Raw genomic sequence first — 17,679 nt, 5'->3', positions numbered from 1 at the left:
TCACTTTGTCTATTCCTTCGAGCTGACCCGCCAAACAGTGGCAGAACAATTGGCCACTCACTAACCGTATATCAATCCGTTGACCCGCTTCTGCAGTCATGCATACATACAAGGCTGCCCGTTCACGCCCCTGCTCCCTGCGTGTACTGAGGAAGGCAGGTACCATGATGTGGGGTTAAAAATAATTAAGTCACCAAGAACATGCGGGCCTCGCTGTGCGCCTACTACAATGATTACCACGAACATTGCGACGCAATGCACATGTTCTGGTCCGTGCACGCTAGACGTCTCTCCAATTTCCCCAGAGTTGCGTCGTAATACACACTTTTCGTCCGTGCACGCTTTCAGGGTTCGCGGAGCTACGGTGGAACCCCTATTATTTCTCCATCATCAGACAACGTTGACTTTCCTTTCCTTTCCGACGAAGCTGAAGTTTCGAAGAACATTCGATACGTGTTTGCAATTGCCTCACCCTAGGTCACCCTCGCCCCTTTCGTTTCTTTCAAGCCCTCTTTCCGTGAGGCCTTAGAAACATATTCATATTAGATCTCGACGATGAGTTTTGCAACGCCTGGATTTGATGTTCTCAACCGACTTGCTCTTCGCATCGACCCAGATGCAAAGGTGTTGATTTGCTGCCGGTCAACCTGTCGATACGCACTATCCGTGAAAGGGTCTGCTGTTACCACGCACCTGAGAGTAAAGCACCAGGTTGAACATGGTGAGCGTAAGGGCTTAACCGAATTCCTCAAAGGTCTGGGCCAGTCATATCTGGGTGATCCCAGTGCTGCGCCGCTCCCCAAAGACGGCTGCTCGGAACATCCTGACTTGCGCGTCTACGAGGGGTATGCCTGCCGGAAATGCCCACTCCGTACCACCAACTTCTCGTCTCTAACGCGCCATATTTCCACTCAGTATTTCCAAGGTCAGCCTCCCGGAAAGCGCGAGCTAGATGAATTTTACGATGAGGTATGGCTACAGGCATGGACAGCGGGGTCAAACCAGTCTCGAAGGTATTGGATTGTTAGTCGTGGTGGTCTTGCTACACGGACCAGTGATGCTATCCAAGCTCATCTCGCATCTATTAAAGAGCAAGAACGACTTTCGAACTCCGGTAAAGACATACCAACCCACACGGAATCAGGAGGCATGAGAACAAATAGCCAAGGAGACCTTCTCAGATTTGAAGAGCAGACCCCATGGATCGAAAGGACAGGTTGGGATAAGACATATCACCAGGGTTGAAAGCCACTCCACTCAATCCACTAGCAGCTCGAGTGGAGTGGGTAGATCATAATCCACTGAATATCTCAGTATAGTGGATCCACTGGAAGCTATCGTGGATTGGGTGGATTGGGTGGATTGGCAAGTGCCTCTATTCTTGATGCCATGATGGTGACGCTATTCCCGAAGCCTTTGCCCACGTAGGTCCCTTATTCCAACTTCCGAGTGAGACCTTATCCCCAACGGGCTTCCATCTCGTCTTGAACGCCCACCACCTGAGTGAGCCACTTTGTTGCCCACCCTTCAAGCTGTTGATCCGACATCTGAGCTAATTCGAGGTCGACTTTTTCTTCGTCTACCGAGATAAAGAAGGGATCTAATTCATGAATAATACCCGCCCTCAGCCATGAACGCAATACCTGGCACATCCCGATAATCTGGGCTTCAAGTTGGTGGCGGAGAGGGTTCACCATCCGACCTGCTGCTGAGAAAAGACGCTCACACTCAGCAGACATTGGTTGTATCGTGAGAAAATCAAGCGCCATTCGCGATAAGTTTGGATACTTAAATCGCTTCTCGTGCCAGTAAGCGAGAGGATCGTTGATGGAGCCATCACCACTTTCGCAGTGCGTAATCCAATGCAGGTATTCGTCTTCGCCCGGCGTGAGGCCATCATGACCTGCTTCTGGCGCTGTGTAGCGGTTTCGTTTAAGGTATTCCTGAAACGGATTGTCCGAAGTCTTCCGCTGCTTGGCAACTGGCTCAACGGCTGACGGCTCCTGTCCAGGCAACGTGGCCTCCCGATACTCAAAACGCCAGACATCGTGAACCATATTTTTCGCCTCGTCAATCCACTCAGGGCGATCAGTCCAGTTGCGTTCAAACCATTTCCATCGGTATGCCGGATGGAGCGCTAGGCCAGTGTAGTAGATGGGCGTCTCGCTCAATATCTCATAGTACTCATTCAACTTCTGCCAGCCCAAATTGATGTTGATCCTGAAGTGTTCAGTATCAGGGAAGTCCTTCGCGATGTCCTTAAAACGTTCAAGTTGTTCGAGAAGAAATTCAAAGCCTTGAATAACGTCCCAAATATTGCCATATGACCCAGTCCACCCACGTTTCCGCTTGCGGATCTGGCCGTCGCCTTCTAGCATTTTGATCGTGGCTTCGTAGTAACTAAGTATTTGCGCAAATATTTCGACCACCTCCCAGTCCTTGTCGGATAGCTGGTTCTCTGGCTGGCAAATAAAGGGCAATGTGAGTGACTTCTTAGGACCGCCCCTCTTGGCCTTGTTCTGCTGTTCGAAGTCGATTCGATGGTGGGCAATGAGTCGTTCGATATAGTCGCGAAGCAGTAGAGCTCGTCGTATCATGTATAACTGTGACAGCCATCTCGTATCGTTGTCCAAAATAACATCCAACGGCTTCCTGGCGTTGAGTTTTGGGTCAGATGACTTGTTGAAGGCTTCTTGTTGAATGTTGCGAAGCATGCCAGTCAACAAGTCAGATCTGTGGATAGCTACCACAAGGTTGTGCAGTTTGCCTGCTGGCCCCTTCTTGCGCCAAATCAAATGTTCTGCTTCGGTAAGAGGCTCTGCCCCTGATATCCGCCGCTCAAAAGCGTCAGCATCGTGCCCAAATAGAATGGCTTTGGCGGAGAGGTTCAAGGTATGCCCAAAACAGCGCCCTCGCCTGCGGGCCCCAACGAAGCCGAGCTCTCCACCAATAATCTCCATGGCGGTATCATTGTTTTTCGCGTTGTCAAGCGTGAAATAGCCAATCTTGTCTTGGATCTGATACGATTCAATTACGTCGAGGATTTCTGCGGCGATGTTAGGCCCAGTGTGCCTGGCGCTAACTTCGGGGAGCCCAAGCGTAATCTTGCAAGGCTTATTGTTTTCGTCCCTAAAGAAGCAACAGATACCATATAGGGCGTATCGGTTTCCAGACCGCCAGCCGTCGAAGGAGATGTGGATAAGTCCAGGCGCCTTGCCCAAGACCTCTATCACCTTCTGCTTGTGTTGTTCGAATGCGGCGACGATTTTTTCTCGAACAGTAGTGTGGGTAATATTGGCTTTACGTGCCGAAACTGACGGGTTCAAGTAATCGAAGATAGCATGGAGTTCTGCCTCCTCGGCAATTGAAAAGGAGTGATTCTTGGCCACGATCCAATCGATCGGAAGCCTCCGGAAGTGTTCCTTGTCGAAGCGTTTGATGAAGTCATTCGCAATCGCTTGTTCTCGGGGGTCGTGTAGATCGAGCTTCATGGATTCAGCGAGAGTCCGCTGCCCCGGGGGCTTTCTGCCCTTAGAATTCGCCTTCTTTTCAGCAGTTCCTTGGGTCATTCCAGGCGGAGCCCGGATCCCGTGGTCGTTGAACAGATGATTGTACGCGTTATGAATACCATCAGCTTCGAAATGTCGTGGATGTGGATTATTCTTGCGAATGCACGCTCGGCATATCCATCTGCGGGCGTCTTCCTTTTGGATGTCATATCCAAATTGCCAGGCCCAGCAACGCGTCTCCCTGGCTCGCTCAGAGAATGCCCAGCCTGGGAAATGCCTCCAGAGCGTACGTTCGTACTGTTCATCGCTTGCGGAAGAGGTCCTCAGAGTCGAGACAGGGGTCGAGGTTGAAAGGGTAGGATACGGCGTAGGGCAGGGTGTTGATTCGGCAGCGGACCCGAAGCCGCTGTCGGAAATGTCGAAGCAGGAATCAGGCGAGGTCATGGTAAAATAATATCTTTGTCATGTCGAAATCGCAAAACATGGTGCAGGTGATGGGTCAACAACAGGTCGTCAGGTCAGCGCGAATGACGCGTCCAACGCGACCAGTTGGCACAATATGCCCTTATCCTGCAGATGTTTCAGATACTTACCTTTCGAGCTAATTTGATGTGGACGAGTACGTAGCGAGTGCCATATTGGGGTCGGGTATTAGCTAAGTCCCTAACATCCTTCATATCACGAGCTTGACGCGATTAGTATCGCTTGCAATTTTTCGCGCAGTATTGAGATATTGAGGGATCTGGACGCGTTTTTTGAATCAGCTTGCCGGCAGTTATTTAATTGTTGTATTATAAATCCAAAGTATGGACAGTCGAACTTGATATTTGCTGGATATATTGTTGAGGAAAATATACACCTATTGATGGCCCTCATGATGATATGCACTCACGGAGAAAATCTTAAGTATATCCATCAAGACTTACGTCATCCCAATGAGAAAGCATAGGACATTCGAATAGTGTTTCCTATATTGTATGTATTCTAAAATTGCGCTGTTCAGAAGTTTCATGGTGTTTTTGACGTAGGGTAGCAATATTGCAAAAATTATGGGGCACATCAACCTCTGTTAGAGGCATTCTGCCAAAATATATGGGCGCCCTTAACTACCCCACTTCTAATCCACCCAATCCATCCACGACATCGCCGAGTGGATTCGGTGGATTAGCCAATCCACTGGGATTTTGCCAGTGGAGTGGACAGTGGAATCCACGAGTGGATCCACTACGTGGATTGGGTGGAGTGGCTTTCAACCCTGGACGAATTCCTCCTTGCAGAGATGGTAAAGAAGTATAAAAAGATGGAACAGGAGATCAAGGAGAAGCAAGAAGGCTTGGAGGCACTTGGGAAGACTATTCAACTGCTGAAAGGCTCTTTGAGGAATTCGTAGTCAACTACGTATACGGTAGCCATGTGGTGGAGAAGCTTTGATTAGGGAGGGACTTTAAGGATGATACAACTGCGAGGGAGCACTATACCAGATTGAATAGGGGCTCACCAATAGCCATATGCTAATTCTCCAAGGAATTCTTATTTACTGTAGAATCCCACCGACGTGCGAGTCTTCGCGATGTCTATTGCACTTTATTGTTTTGCTGCTACTGCCTAATATGCCCAAAGGTAAAAGTCAAGCTTTGTCCTTTATTGCCAACCTTTGGCCTTTCCATCTCTATCTAATCCCAAAGCATTAGCAATGTCCTCAAGTACATCTTCCCTAGTATTCCAATATTCCTTTTTGAGCCCTGTCTCCGCCAACCCCACTATTCTCCCCCCGCGATCTGTCTTTCTAAACCTCTCTTTTTCCTCCGCGCTCAACATACCCACCAAGCTCTGAAGTGTTCGCGCCAGTGGATCTTTGCTCTTATGCTCAGGTCCGGGTCCCGGGCTAGCCCAATTTGTAGGAGCGAACTTGTACAGGTATGTTGGGAATGTAGATAATGCAAAAGAAAGTAAAAATAGATATCCCCGCAAGGCTGTATCTTCAATTGCCCATAATCGAATCCATTTATGTTCCGCCTTGACCAGCAAGCCATAGGTCCAGTGATATGCTGTTTCTGCATCCCTCAGCACTGGGCTTGTTTGGCCTAGGACCTGATGAAAATGGGAATATGTACGTTGTGTTCGGCAGAAGGTTGAGTTGCTTGCTGTCAGAGATCTCATCTGTTCAAAGTGGCTTGGGAAGACGCCGGGTATGGCTACTTGGCGAAGGGGTAGTTCGAACACTCGCGTGTTTACACGTGTGTAATTCGGGAGATCAGGTGAGTCACCAGTCAATCGGCTTCTGTTCCCCTCTGTAGTGAAGTGCAGCAGTGCTGGAGCAGCAACTCGCCAGGATCCGCAGAGGAAGCTTTTTTGGCATGATATATAAAGGAAGTTTGATCGCCCCATGGCATCATATTTGTCCCTGTACTCCAAGAGCTCCACGAATGCTTTGTCCCAAGGATCGTGCAGGATTGGGCCGTCAGGTTGTCTCCAAGGCTCTTGCTGTGCCGATAGATAGATCCAGTGATGCCACTGCTGTGTCTCTGGAAAACGACGCGTTCTTCGGTACAAATGGCCCAGACCTGCCAGCTCGTACTCGTCCCCAAAGCCCGAAACCGTAGGTCTCTTGAGTCCTAGTTGATCTGTCCATTTGAGAGGGTTTATGATTTGCGGTACATGAAATACAGGTGCGACATTAGACCAATTATCGTAAGGCTCATCGAAATACTCCGTGATCTTGTACTCGAGGACATTTTTCAAGAGGAATCGGGCGGTTTGTTCTTTAGACTCGGAGTACCACAGTGCGATAATGATGCCTTGATAGACGCCGAGTATTATTGTGAGACTGTAGAAAGGGAGCAACATCAACACAATACTCTTTATGGAACGGCATGCTGATTTGATGTAGGCCCAAACGACCCGGATAAGGCCTTTCGCGGAGGTGATGACCCTCATGTCGAAGGTGAATGGGGACGTTGATGAGAAAGAGAAGGAAACCACAAGAAAATCAGAAGGTGGAAATACATGTATTTTTATTTTTATAACATGTTGTTGGTTCATGGCTTCATGGCTGTTGGCTCTGTTCGATGGAGTCGGCTTCTGCCTAGATTATCGCCGAATTGTCCGTAAAGTGGAGAGTTTATGCTTCACTTTAGGAAAGGTTAGCGATAATTTAATTTTCTTTATGCTGTTGGTTGTCAAGTCAGGCCACGGGCTGACTAATGCCAAGACGCTATCTCTCAAATAAGAGACTGCAACGAGAATTTAAAGAGGGCAATACTTATTTACGATAACGGGCTGTTTTTCATGATTCATCGATTGACTATTTACAACAACTGTCTGAGACCTCTTCGCCCCTGAGAGAAAATAACTAGATCCAGCATATCTAAGACAGGTTGGGGAGCTTAAAGACACTGTCGGTGACCCAATTATCACCATTGAGGTAACCAGCACTCATAACATACAGCCAATCAGGGTTATCCATAACCATAGCCTAGGTACTATTAAGAGACGATTGAACAGTAATCGTCTAATAAATTGTGTTATCTCGCTTAGATTTTGGACTTGAATCGGTTGGGCTTGGGCCGAGTTGCTGATTGGCTTAAAATAACCCCAACCCCACACTTGGGGTTAGCTAGTACGAGCTTGGGGTTAGCATAATGCAGAGGAAAGGGGACTGTAATTGATAGAGAAAAACAACAAGACTGCTTCTCTCTTTACTTTCTATAATCAAGATTAAAGAGGCGACATCAAACAACAATGGAGGACATCGTACAGCTCAATCAGGATTATCAAATACTCATCTGCCGGCTATGTCAAGCAGCCGTTCGGCCCGGCAGCAGCATTGAGTCACATTTTCGACGGCAGCATCAGCTCAAGGGACAAGTGCTCAAGGATATCATAGACTACTATGGTGAACTAGAACTAGCTGACCCGAAGCGTATTGCAGTACCAGAAGATAACGGCCCAGCAATCGAAGAGCTCGTTATTTCAGGTGGGTATAGCTGTTGTATATGCCGATATCTTACTGTTGCATACGATAATATTGTCCGTCATTGGCGAGAGGCAGGGCATGGTGCAGTAGAGGAACGATGGACTAAAGTGCGGCTACAGACGTGGATGCGAGGAAGGAGTCACGCGCGCTACTGGATCGTTCGAGATGACAGCGATATCGACGGCCCGGCTGATACGGCTAACGCAGCTGATGCTAGAAGTCAGAGCGCTATTCTATACCCCGTGTTGGAGGCGCTAGTCAAAGCCATCGGGTTAGCTAAAATTGGCATTTCGAATTTCGCGGTCAGTAAGCTAGCCAATTTGGCTCTTAGTGCATTCTTTTCTGTCCAACCAGAATTTAGCGGTCACACGCTAACGCTTTTCGATTTTCGCGGTCACTTTACTAACCTAATCAGGATTTAACGGTCAGTTCAGGGGAATCTCATTTCCTGATACCATCCTACGAAAACATACCGTACCCACCACGACCCATCATCCCCACAATGCCGGGAACATCCAAGAAACGCGGGCGGCCCCGAAAATACGGCACGCCAAAGGACAAGGCTAAGCATGATGTCGTGGCCAAGCGCGCTCGAAGACGGCTTCGGAAGCAAACAACGCACGACAGCATCAGATTTCAAATCTACGTTTCTTCACAGACAGAAGCATCGCCGGTTACACCCTCACAGGGCATCGAGTCGTATGAAACAAGTCTTTTGGGTGATCCTCCAGAGGCAGATAGCTCGTTAAATCGCGCCGAGTCACCCACTTTGTCAATTGACGCGGTCGTAGCCAGAGGTGAACAGTCTCCACAATCGATAGAGGGGAACGTCTCGGAGTCGCCGTGCCTACAGCTTCTTGTGAACATGTCGGGACCGCATGTGGCAAGAGCATCGTTCTCAACTTCACAGGAAGGATCAGCAGAAATTTCATTGTCCACAAGTCCTGACAGGATCCCAAGTGATCCTACGAGTCACGCTGCCGGAGACGATGACATATGTATCGAAGCAGACTGCGAGCCATGTCACATCAGTAACGTATCAAGTTCCTGCGAGGATGAATACACAGCAGATTTGTTACATGAGAACGGAGGCGTTATGACAAGTCCATACATAGTATTTGAAGACGACTTGGGTAGGCCACGAAATGATGAGTGCACGGGACAACAGGAAAAAGAAGGCGCGGAAGAAGCAATGTCTGATCTCGAATCTCAGCCTGAAAATGCTTGGGAGCCTGATTCCACTTCTCAGTCGGACGTCTCAGATATGCGAAGCGAGGTGGAGATTGACGACGAAGACGAACCCATCAGCGTTTCAGTGGAATCAGATGCCCACTCAGCCAAGTGTTTTTTGGAAAGAAACTGGGGATGCACTTGCGACTGCGAGGGGGAAGCAGAAGAAAACGGAATAGCACGTATCCACGACAACGAGCCACAGGTATATGGCCTACTGGATATGGTCGACTACTGGCGGGGCCTTGCAGTACCAGACTCAATCGGTCGTGCCTCGCCTCACGCCGAAGTAGGAGAAAGCGATGATGCTCAGCTAGACTGGTTCTCGATCCTGAGCGGTGGAGACAATCGTCCAAAGTTAGATATCCAGATGTCGCAGAGAAGCTCCCCTGACGTCCAGCGCACTTGGGATGTGGACAGTATCATTTCCTGGGCTACCTGCTTGTCTGTCAATCGCGGGTTATACATATCGTATCATTCACCGCCTACCAGGAATTTGGTAAGCAATATGCATATTTTCCATCAGGGAACGCCCTTGCATATTATCCCCCACCTCCGACTGGGTAGCGGACGGCAGTCGCCTCAGTTCGGAGTTTATGTCTTCTTTCCTAGGATTTCTCACGTCTGTCGAACGACCACGTATTTGACCAAAAATGAGAGACGGATGTGGATCAACGAACTCCTTCTACCCGCTATCCGCCATTACTGTCCGCCTGATGTAGTTCAACACCATCCTCGTTCTTTTGATGATGTGGAGAGTAAGGCATACAGTCGTCAGCGGGAGGCTTGCAGTGGAATGGTACATAGTAAGATGGACATGCACCATTATCTTCCGCAAGAGTACTTACAACAAATATGGTATGACATGAGACAACGCTCTGAGCGGTCTGACCTTGCCATGTTCCGCGGTATGTTCATCGTATTAAGTGCGAAAAACATCAAACTGGAGGCAAAATCGCCAACATTACAGCAATGTCGTGCTAAGATCGTTGATCACCTTCACCACGTTCTGGACTGGTCCAAAGCCGATCTATCGAATACCTGGATAGATGTTGGCACCGAAGATACTGCAACCTCGGAAAAGTGTACATTTTTACATAAGAGTAAGTGCTTGGCGTCATGGATTCGTTCAATGAGGTATAGCGACCATAAACCGTTGGCATCATCAGAACATTTCAACTGGAGTCTGACTAGCCAAGCGGGAAGCGCTCGGGTCGAGACCCGTCGCTCACATCCACTGCGCAGTGGGGGCATCGCTTACGCTCAACGGTACAATGTGAACAAGGATCTTTTCTGGACACCGGCGAAGCAGGATAGAGCGCTATTCAGCGAGCCAAATCTAGAGGGGCTAACTTGCCCGCCTTCGCTACTCGATGCTTGGATAGTAGCTGCTCGACAATATCGTAATGCCGGGTTAGCGACATCCGATAAATCTGCACCCAAGCTCAAGCGGCTTCGCAAAGTGTTTCAAGCTATGAAAGCTCGAATAGGGTTTGCACTAGACAGTTCTGCGAACACGAGCTTCGGTGTTCGAGAAGAGTATCGGATTTCTTGGGACTTGTTTACAGTTCTGAATCCTGCCGCTTCGAGTTTACAGGGCCAACATCGTTCGTTCTGGATATTGTCAACTGCCCACGTCAACAGGTTTATGCGTTGGGAGTTCAACCGGTGGCTTTCTGCGATCGAATTTGTTCAGTCTCGAGCAAGTCGCCGAGATGCCAATTGGGAAGATCATCAGAGAAATATGATCATGGTCACGATCCTTCTTCGTTCATTGAAGGCCAGTGTCAACTGCCATCACGTGGCCAGGCGCTCGCAAATGTTCAAAGACACGTACAAAAACAGGAAGGGCAAACCTCTTCGTGGACTAAATTTTGAGAACAGCATGCGCCAAACAGGTTTGGCCTGGTTGCCTTGTGATCTTTTCGATTGGTCCAACTTCCACCTACAGGACGATCTTGTAGCATCAACTACATTCACATTTAACGGGCTTCAAGGCGTTTTCCGCAATTGGAAAGAAGTGGAATCTGTGAGTAGGGAGTACAGTAAAGCCGGAGAGTTAGAAGATCACCTACGAACGAGCGCGCCCAACACTCGTCCTGCTACTCTGAATCGCATGCGGAAAATGGTTTACCGGCACTTTGCACTTCAGGTTATCCGATACACCTGTAGCCATGTGATCGTTGACTATGAACTTGATGATGAACTTCGGTTGGCTCGAGAAGGATACCGAGGGCTGAGCTTCGATATTATTCACAAGTTGACCGGCGAGCCTCCCTATCTGTCCTACTCGCACAAAGGACCGCATGACCAGGGATATGCTTACCACGACAGAGTACATGGGCTTTTCGACTGGGACGATGGGCTTCCTCGTACGTTTTGGGATCATTGTTATTACCGCCAGCTGGCTCGAAGGTTTCATTCATTCATTGAAACGCATCTAATTGTTGCTGATGCAGAAAGATGGAAATTTTCTTTGGGAAAATTTGCCTTGCCGCACCTTTGGATGATTCCACACTATAACAAGCATAGTCTGTTCGTCAAAGCCCCCAAAATTGCTGGCCGGCTTAATCCGACTCGCCCATTTATATCCGGTCTACATCAATGGAAGATGGGTGTAGACGATACCGAGTACGATAGAGAGGATCGTTGGCTGCTAGGCGGTAGCTACCATTTGGCTGGAATTCCCGACAGTCTCATGATGGATGAAAATACCGATCTTGAAATTGGAGGCGAAAGTGAGGTCGCCGAAGCGAGTGAGGCGTTCACTATCAACTTTGGAAGTTCCATCCCTTTTACCGAAATTCCATCCTGTATCGAGGAAGGGATGGAATTGATCCGTGACTTGTATGCTACTAACCGACCAAGAGTTTTAGCCCATTACGAAAATTCTCGCGCCTGCCTCGAGCAAGCCCTGGGGGATCCTCTATGTGATCTTCTGTTGATGATTGTGCTAACTTTCACATCGTCTACGGTCACGCCGGCACTACCACCCTACAAGACAAGCTTCGAGGGCGGACCCAAGAGAGACCCAGGGCTTTTAGCTATCACATTGATGACCAAGATGCTCTGGTTTCTCTACCCCCAATATTTCCCGTGGCAAGATGATGATGACAAGATGCTTGGAATTCCAGGAATGACGAAGCAAATGGGTGAGATAACGCGTTAAGATGTCAAAGACTACAATGCTAACGAACAGTCCAGAGCACAGGGGTATCCCCAATCGTATCCTCTGTAAACTCGGTTGGGTTGTTCGCTTGCCAAACGGACGGAGTCGGGAGAGCCCGCGAAACAGCGAATTACGTCTTAGTCCTTATGATGATCTCTTTGATCTCCGAGTCGAATTATTGTCGCTAATGGACGATCCCGTCGCATTCATTAGTTATATGTTTGACACTGATGATGATATTTGGATTGAACGATGCCAGAAAATCATCGCAAGATACCGAACGTAGGAGGGAAAGGCATCAAGAAGACGATTTTTTTGATCATCCGATGGCTTCTTCCATGGCTTCCACCAGACTGACAAGCGTGCAATCAAACCCCTCCTCTTCCACCGTCGGCGTTCTTCCCCAAATGAAAGGCAATTTATTACTTAGAACTTCCTCTTTCTTTTTTGGTTTGCCTAGCTGGGCCCACCTAAACCTGGGTTTGGATGTCCGTGCACCTTCATTTCGTCAAATTTTTAGCAACCCGTCCATCAAACCTGGGGTTGACTGTCCGTGCGCATTTGGTGGGCTCTTCTCTATTCAGCCTTTTACATTCATAACTTCGACGCCTTTTAACATGCAATACGCTGACTCATTTAAGTAAGATCTTACCGTAGAGTTTAGTAGTTTAGTAACTAGAAGTAGTGACATGGTGGAGAGACGCAAACGAGCTAACACTCACTGCACAAGATACGTCCACATACCCTATATTGTTATTTTAAACTATCGCGGCCTGCCGGGACAACTCTCTCCTGTAAAAATTTTTTCCTTGGCACCCGCTGTTAGCGTTCTGCTAGGGCAGAGAATTTTTACAGGCCAAAATGGCAACAAAAGCAACTGTGGGACTAGCGGGACCCTAACAGCTGCCAGAAGAAAGGGATTCGGAGAGTTGACCTTTCTTCGTGACAAGTGTCTTCAACGGCACTGAGCTTCGCGAGCTCTCGACATCGCCTCCGGGCACCATTTCATTTGTCTTATCTGCGACTTCTTCTCACCTCGACATTCCGGCTTCGCGAGCCTGCGACATTCTGGCCTCTGCGCCCTTCGACTTCCCGTACGACCGACTTCTGCAGCCTCGGCTGCCCAGACGACATTCGACATTCGCAGCATCCTGCTGCTTGACATTGAGGGTCATCGCACCCTCACCCTCACCTTCGCCTGCAGTTTAATGCTGCCTCGAACGACCACTGCAGCTTTAGCTGCCCGAACAACACAAACAGCCTTTGGCTGCTCGACTTTCTGGGCCCTCTGGTGCCCCTGACCTTAAGGCACGGACCCCACATGGCTCGTTGCCCTTTTTGCAGCTCGGAAGCTGCTTGACCAATCTCTGCAGTCGCGTACTGCCCAGAGACTCCTTCTTCTTCTTTGTGGCCTCGGCTGCAGCCCGGAACACAGCCGGGCTTCGACAATTTGTCTCACTGGCTGAGACTCTAGACCAAACCGTTGGGTCGAAACGGTACAGAGCTTACCTGGAGACCGTGGAACGAGGCGACTGCCTTGTCCACAGAGCAGCGTTCTAGCCGCCTTGGGTTTTTCCCTGCGAGGGGTTTCCCTAAGGATGTACGGTCCTAGATTGCAGCTACTGGCGATCTTAGGGGATCATGGACTTCCTGCCTCAGGGTACGGAAAGCTACTTGATCTATCTGTGCAAGAGAATTCTAGGCTGGAGAGGAATAGATCCCGCTGACGGGATGACCTCTTGAAAGTAAATGCGCCTTTGTGCCGATGATATGCTGGATGAACTAGATGGGAGACGCTGCTGGAGGGAAGCTCTGCTAAGATCAATTGTATTGATGTCCAATGGGACGTGCTTCACCGACAACTACTGTAGGGCAAGCTACGGGTAGAGAGGTGCCTTTTGGGGGGATGAGTAGAGAAAAAGCTCGAGCATGTATACGGCTCCGACGCAAAAGGCCTTGCAGATGACCTGAGCGAGGATCGGTACGGCAGCGATTTTAGATAGTTTAGCCCAGCACGTCCTGTGCTCCAGTAGGAGACTTTTCGGGGCCTACGGCCCCCCGGACGAAAAATACACATACATACATGCGGCCTGCCGGTCCAGTCACTTCTTTGACAACATCACCATATCCTTTCGCCATTGGAGTGCCCCATATAGTGCAAAGCATGTGCAGGGCATCGATTTCGACCTGAGCGGCCGTACCTTCCGCATTGCCACCGGCGCCACTCGAGAAGCTTGGTTCATCGTCATGCACCCGAGCCAGAGGGCTGCTGGCGCCAACAACCCCCGTCGACGACACGATACAACACATACAAGGACCGCCCTCGTGCAAGGCCGTGCCCTGATGCTCGCATCGTACATCAAAGACATCTTCCTGGAAGGCGAGCTCCTTGGTGAAGGTGTTGAGCCGAGATGGGCCCTCGGAGGCAAGGAGACGCAGATGATTGCTTTTGACAAATGGGTCATATTCCAGACACTATTTATGGACGGCTGGGCGGGGTTTCTCGAAAGGTTCTCTGTACAAGACGACGCTTTCTGGACCGATCATCAGCCCGCCTTCCACGCGTACGACTATGGCGCCAACATCAACATAGAAGTCAACGAGGGCATAGCGAACCTCGAAGAAGAAACCGTCATCAGGCCAGCCTATCTTGACGGTCTGGACGACGGGGACGACGAATCCGGTGACGGTTATGAAGAAGAAAACAGTAGTCTGCTGGCGACACAGCAAGGATGGGGGCAGGTTGGAGGAGAGGAGCAAGAGGGGGAGGTTGATGAGCTATACAGTCGACCCACCGTCGAAGCGGAGGATAATAATGATGGCCTGTTCGTGTCGGACAGGACAGACGATGTTGCCTCTCAAATACCACTCAACCTCGGCCCAGGGTATACCGATGCGGACTATCAAGATCTTGACGACGAAGCCGACGCCAACGGGCATGATGATGATGATGACAACGACAACAACAACGGTGATGACGATGAGCGGGAGCGGAGGTTCCTCGAATGGATGAACGAATCTGAAAACGCAGACGTAGGTCAACATAACGGGACTCAGCTAGGAGATCAGGAGCACCAAGATGATGGGCAAGCCAACTCCCAGCAGCAGCCCCTGAGCCCAGATACTGGCGGCAGTGACGACGTCCATTCAAGGCAAGCACCAGACGTCTCGCCATCCAGTCTACCTCCTTCATCAGCATCGGCACCAGCAACAGAGGACCAGAGAGAACATGATGCGTTGTACAGTCCTGGTCTGATGCGGTTGCGTGAGGCCCTTGAGGCGAAATACAACCTCGATAACATCAGCCACGTCTCCTATGCCCTGGCTGTTGACGTTCACTGTACCGCAGCAAATGTGTATCCCGGCACGGAAGGAAGGGCAGGCCCTCCTGTATGCTTGCTTGCCGACCGCAACCGGGTGGCCGGGGAGTTTTACGGGAGCAACTACACCTTTTACCCACTCGGCTTCCACCCTGCATACGGCAACTTCACATCGGATCGTCCACCTGCCTTCCTGGACAGTGACCTGTTTACTGTCATGAAGGAGAACATGAGTCACCAGAACCAGGGTGCCGATGTGCTCTCGTTCGGTTTCTTCCAGGGCTATTCCAACCTGAAACGGTCTATCCGTCATGGGCCTCACGACCTGCTAGCCAGTCACGGTCTCGCCACGGCTGCACTTACCATTCCCTCGACGGAGGCTCAGCGCACGGCGCGGCTCAAGGACAAGCAGCAGCGGCTACTGGCCCAGGTGCGAGGTCGACTCACACCTGACAACCCCGGCGCATCGACACCTTTTGCGCGAGAGCGACAGAGGGTCGAAGCAGCCATGCAAGCGAATAAGTTTGCGTTCCGATTCGAGCAGGTCATTTCCATCGATGCTCCACGACTCGTGCGCCGTCGTCGAAACTTTAGTAGCGTACTACAACCCATTTTTCAGCTCATGCGGCTCTTCCTCAAGGAGAAACAGCTCTATGCAGGCATCCTTCGGCGTTTCTCTCCTGATATCTTTCCAGGAGTCATGGTGGCTTTTGCCAAGGTTATGGAAGCAGCCATAGCAGAGATGGATCGCCGGTTTCGTGAGGCAGGATCGAAAGGACTAGGCATGGCTCTCTCCGAGGGCGTCGCTGCTCTTGATCGACTAGGCAATTTTTGCTTCACCGGGGACCCGAGGGTGCTGCCTACCAAGGTCATGAGGCTTCTCGGTACGATGGATAGTCTAAAAACATGCGGATGGCCATTCATATCACCACGAATGCTGGACATTCGAGAAGGACGAGGACTCGTCAACCTTGTAGGATGGCCACAGTTGAGCAATGGACGGCCTGTGCTGATGCACGTTGCCTCGCTAGAGTATCACTATGATAGAACGGTGGCATCCAACCGACACAGTCAACTGTGGTTCGCTGAGCTTGGAGGTCGATCGATAGACGGGATGGACAGGATGACAACATTCCTTCATGAGGTATTCCGAGATCTATGGGTACCAGAGACGATTGCCTTTATTGCTCGCCAAGTTCGTCGTGGCCTGAACCGTGGCATCCGTAGTGGCGGTAGGGCCGGCGTTGGAGCACATGGTGATGCCGACACGAGTAACGAGGAGAGTGCTCAGGCAATGATTGCGTTGGAGGCCTGGGAGACGCGAGAGGGTCCATTTAGAACATCGTGTGTGCATAGGAGTCCCATCAGCTTCCCCATCGTTTCTAACACCGCGACAGAAATTTTGAGAAACTATCGGCGGAAGTCCTTAGGTTTGATGACCGTTCGACCGAAGAATCAAAGATCGTACTAAAGACACGACGCGACTTTGCAGAAGAGATGTTCGTTGCCTTGATGGAGGGTGGTAGGAAGGGTCACCCAGGAGTCGAGTCTATCGCACCGACACATTCAACATGGCCCTCTATTCTCCGGGCTGCCATCCAACACACCAGAGGCGTCTTCGCAACGAAGGCACAGTGGGTCTCGGGCATCGCAGCTGCCATGGTGTCTGCGAGTATCGAATGGGTACCTGGCTCTCATCGCCGGAGATTGACGCATCAGCAGGTAGTACAGCTCGTCGGAGCGGCTGCATCCGCAACGGTCCTCGCGGCTCGGCCCGATAGCCTAGTACTACAGTCCAAAATCAACTCTAGTAGAGTTGATTTTATTGACCCACTTTAAACCTAGTAGAGTTGATTATTGCCAGGGTGTAGAGTTGATTTAACGCTGTCCTAGATACAGGAGTAGTAGCGCTGATCAGAACAGGGGTTTATCAGGGGTTTGCCTCAGAACGCGACACGTCCTTTCGCGTAAAGTGCTATAGCGGGGTAATATCATACTACTAGACAGTCTCGTTATTGATCAAGGCACTATCATTATTCAGATCTTACTACTAGTCACCGAGTCACTATGACAGCTTCAAACTTGCAATCGGAACCATGCAGTGCAATTTATCCCTATGTTCTTCTCTCTACATACCGTCTTCTCGTGTGCCAGGTTTGTGGGTTCGCCTCTGTAGTCGATGAGGTTGCTACGCATTTGAGAACACGACATCGCGATATACAGCCAGAGCGTCGACAGGAACTGGTAGAGAAGATAAAACAGATCCCGAATATTGTCCACAGTCGGGACGAACTACGTCATTATTTACAGTACCCAACGGATACGACTGAACCCATTCCGTTTCTTGCGCCACCATAAACCATCAGAATCTGTGAAGCAACATTTAGTGATGCTGGCTCGGACCAAGCTACCTCGGCGGACTGGAACCAAGTACGCTGAGATCGTGGAGGCATGCTTGACATGTCTTGATGATGA

At 50.0% G+C, this 17,679-nt stretch overlaps 5 protein-coding genes across 5 annotated transcripts; 4 read left to right on the top strand and 1 right to left on the bottom strand.

The window, feature by feature from the left end:
• Positions 1-377: 377 nt before the first annotated feature.
• On the top strand, positions 378-1,245 carry FOBCDRAFT_296532 (uncharacterized protein; the record flags this gene model as incomplete). The annotated part of the gene is made up of 1 exon (XM_031195623.3): positions 378-1,245. Exon 1 carries the CDS (start codon positions 556-558, stop codon positions 1,243-1,245), a length of 690 nt encoding a protein of 229 aa, XP_031028442.2. The 5' UTR covers positions 378-555.
• Positions 1,246-5,083: 3,838 nt separating this feature from the next.
• Positions 5,084-6,608, bottom strand: FOBCDRAFT_228524 (uncharacterized protein). The gene has a single exon (XM_059609779.1). It carries the CDS (start codon positions 6,549-6,551, stop codon positions 5,151-5,153), a length of 1,401 nt encoding a protein of 466 aa, XP_059465510.1. The 5' UTR covers positions 6,552-6,608; the 3' UTR covers positions 5,084-5,150.
• A 1,742-nt stretch (positions 6,609-8,350) lies between these two features.
• On the top strand, positions 8,351-10,180 carry FOBCDRAFT_186893 (uncharacterized protein; the record flags this gene model as incomplete). Its single annotated transcript, XM_059608639.1, has 1 exon — positions 8,351-10,180. A coding segment is annotated over one exon (1,830 nt), but the record flags the coding sequence as incomplete, so codon positions are not given.
• Positions 10,181-11,820: 1,640 nt separating this feature from the next.
• FOBCDRAFT_228523 (uncharacterized protein) lies at positions 11,821-12,204 on the top strand. Its single transcript, XM_059609778.1, has 2 exons — positions 11,821-11,867; positions 11,920-12,204. The coding sequence occupies exons 1-2, from the start codon at positions 11,834-11,836 to the stop codon at positions 12,168-12,170; spliced, it is 285 nt and encodes a 94-aa protein (XP_059467688.1). The 5' UTR covers positions 11,821-11,833; the 3' UTR covers positions 12,171-12,204.
• Positions 12,205-13,953: 1,749 nt separating this feature from the next.
• Positions 13,954-17,337, top strand: FOBCDRAFT_228515 (uncharacterized protein). The gene is made up of 2 exons (XM_054706318.2): positions 13,954-16,548; positions 16,602-17,337. Exons 1-2 carry the CDS (start codon positions 14,132-14,134, stop codon positions 17,041-17,043), a joined length of 2,859 nt encoding a protein of 952 aa, XP_054562293.2. The 5' UTR covers positions 13,954-14,131; the 3' UTR covers positions 17,044-17,337.
• Positions 17,338-17,679: the final 342 nt, after the last annotated feature.

Source organism: Fusarium oxysporum, chromosome VII (assembly GCF_013085055.1).
Source record: "Fusarium oxysporum Fo47 chromosome VII, complete sequence".
Classification (NCBI taxonomy): Eukaryota; Fungi; Ascomycota; class Sordariomycetes; order Hypocreales; family Nectriaceae; genus Fusarium; species Fusarium oxysporum.
The sequence above is the reverse complement of the archived record's forward strand: the minus strand, read 5'-3'. Positions and strand labels throughout refer to the sequence as shown.

Coding starts and splice junctions, on each gene's coding strand:
- FOBCDRAFT_228524 (XM_059609779.1), bottom strand. CDS start 6,551: ATGAACCAACAACATGTTATAAAAATAAAAATACATGTATTTCCACCT.
- FOBCDRAFT_228523 (XM_059609778.1), top strand. CDS start 11,834: ATGCTTGGAATTCCAGGAATGACGAAGCAAATGG. Junction 11,868..11,919: donor AGGAATGACGAAGCAAATGG/GTGAGATAACGC, acceptor CGAACAGTCCAG/AGCACAGGGGTATCCCCAAT.
- FOBCDRAFT_228515 (XM_054706318.2), top strand. CDS start 14,132: ATGCACCCGAGCCAGAGGGCTGCTGGCGCCAACAACCCCCGTCGACGA. Junction 16,549..16,601: donor GAGGGTCCATTTAGAACATC/GTGTGTGCATAG, acceptor ACACCGCGACAG/AAATTTTGAGAAACTATCGG.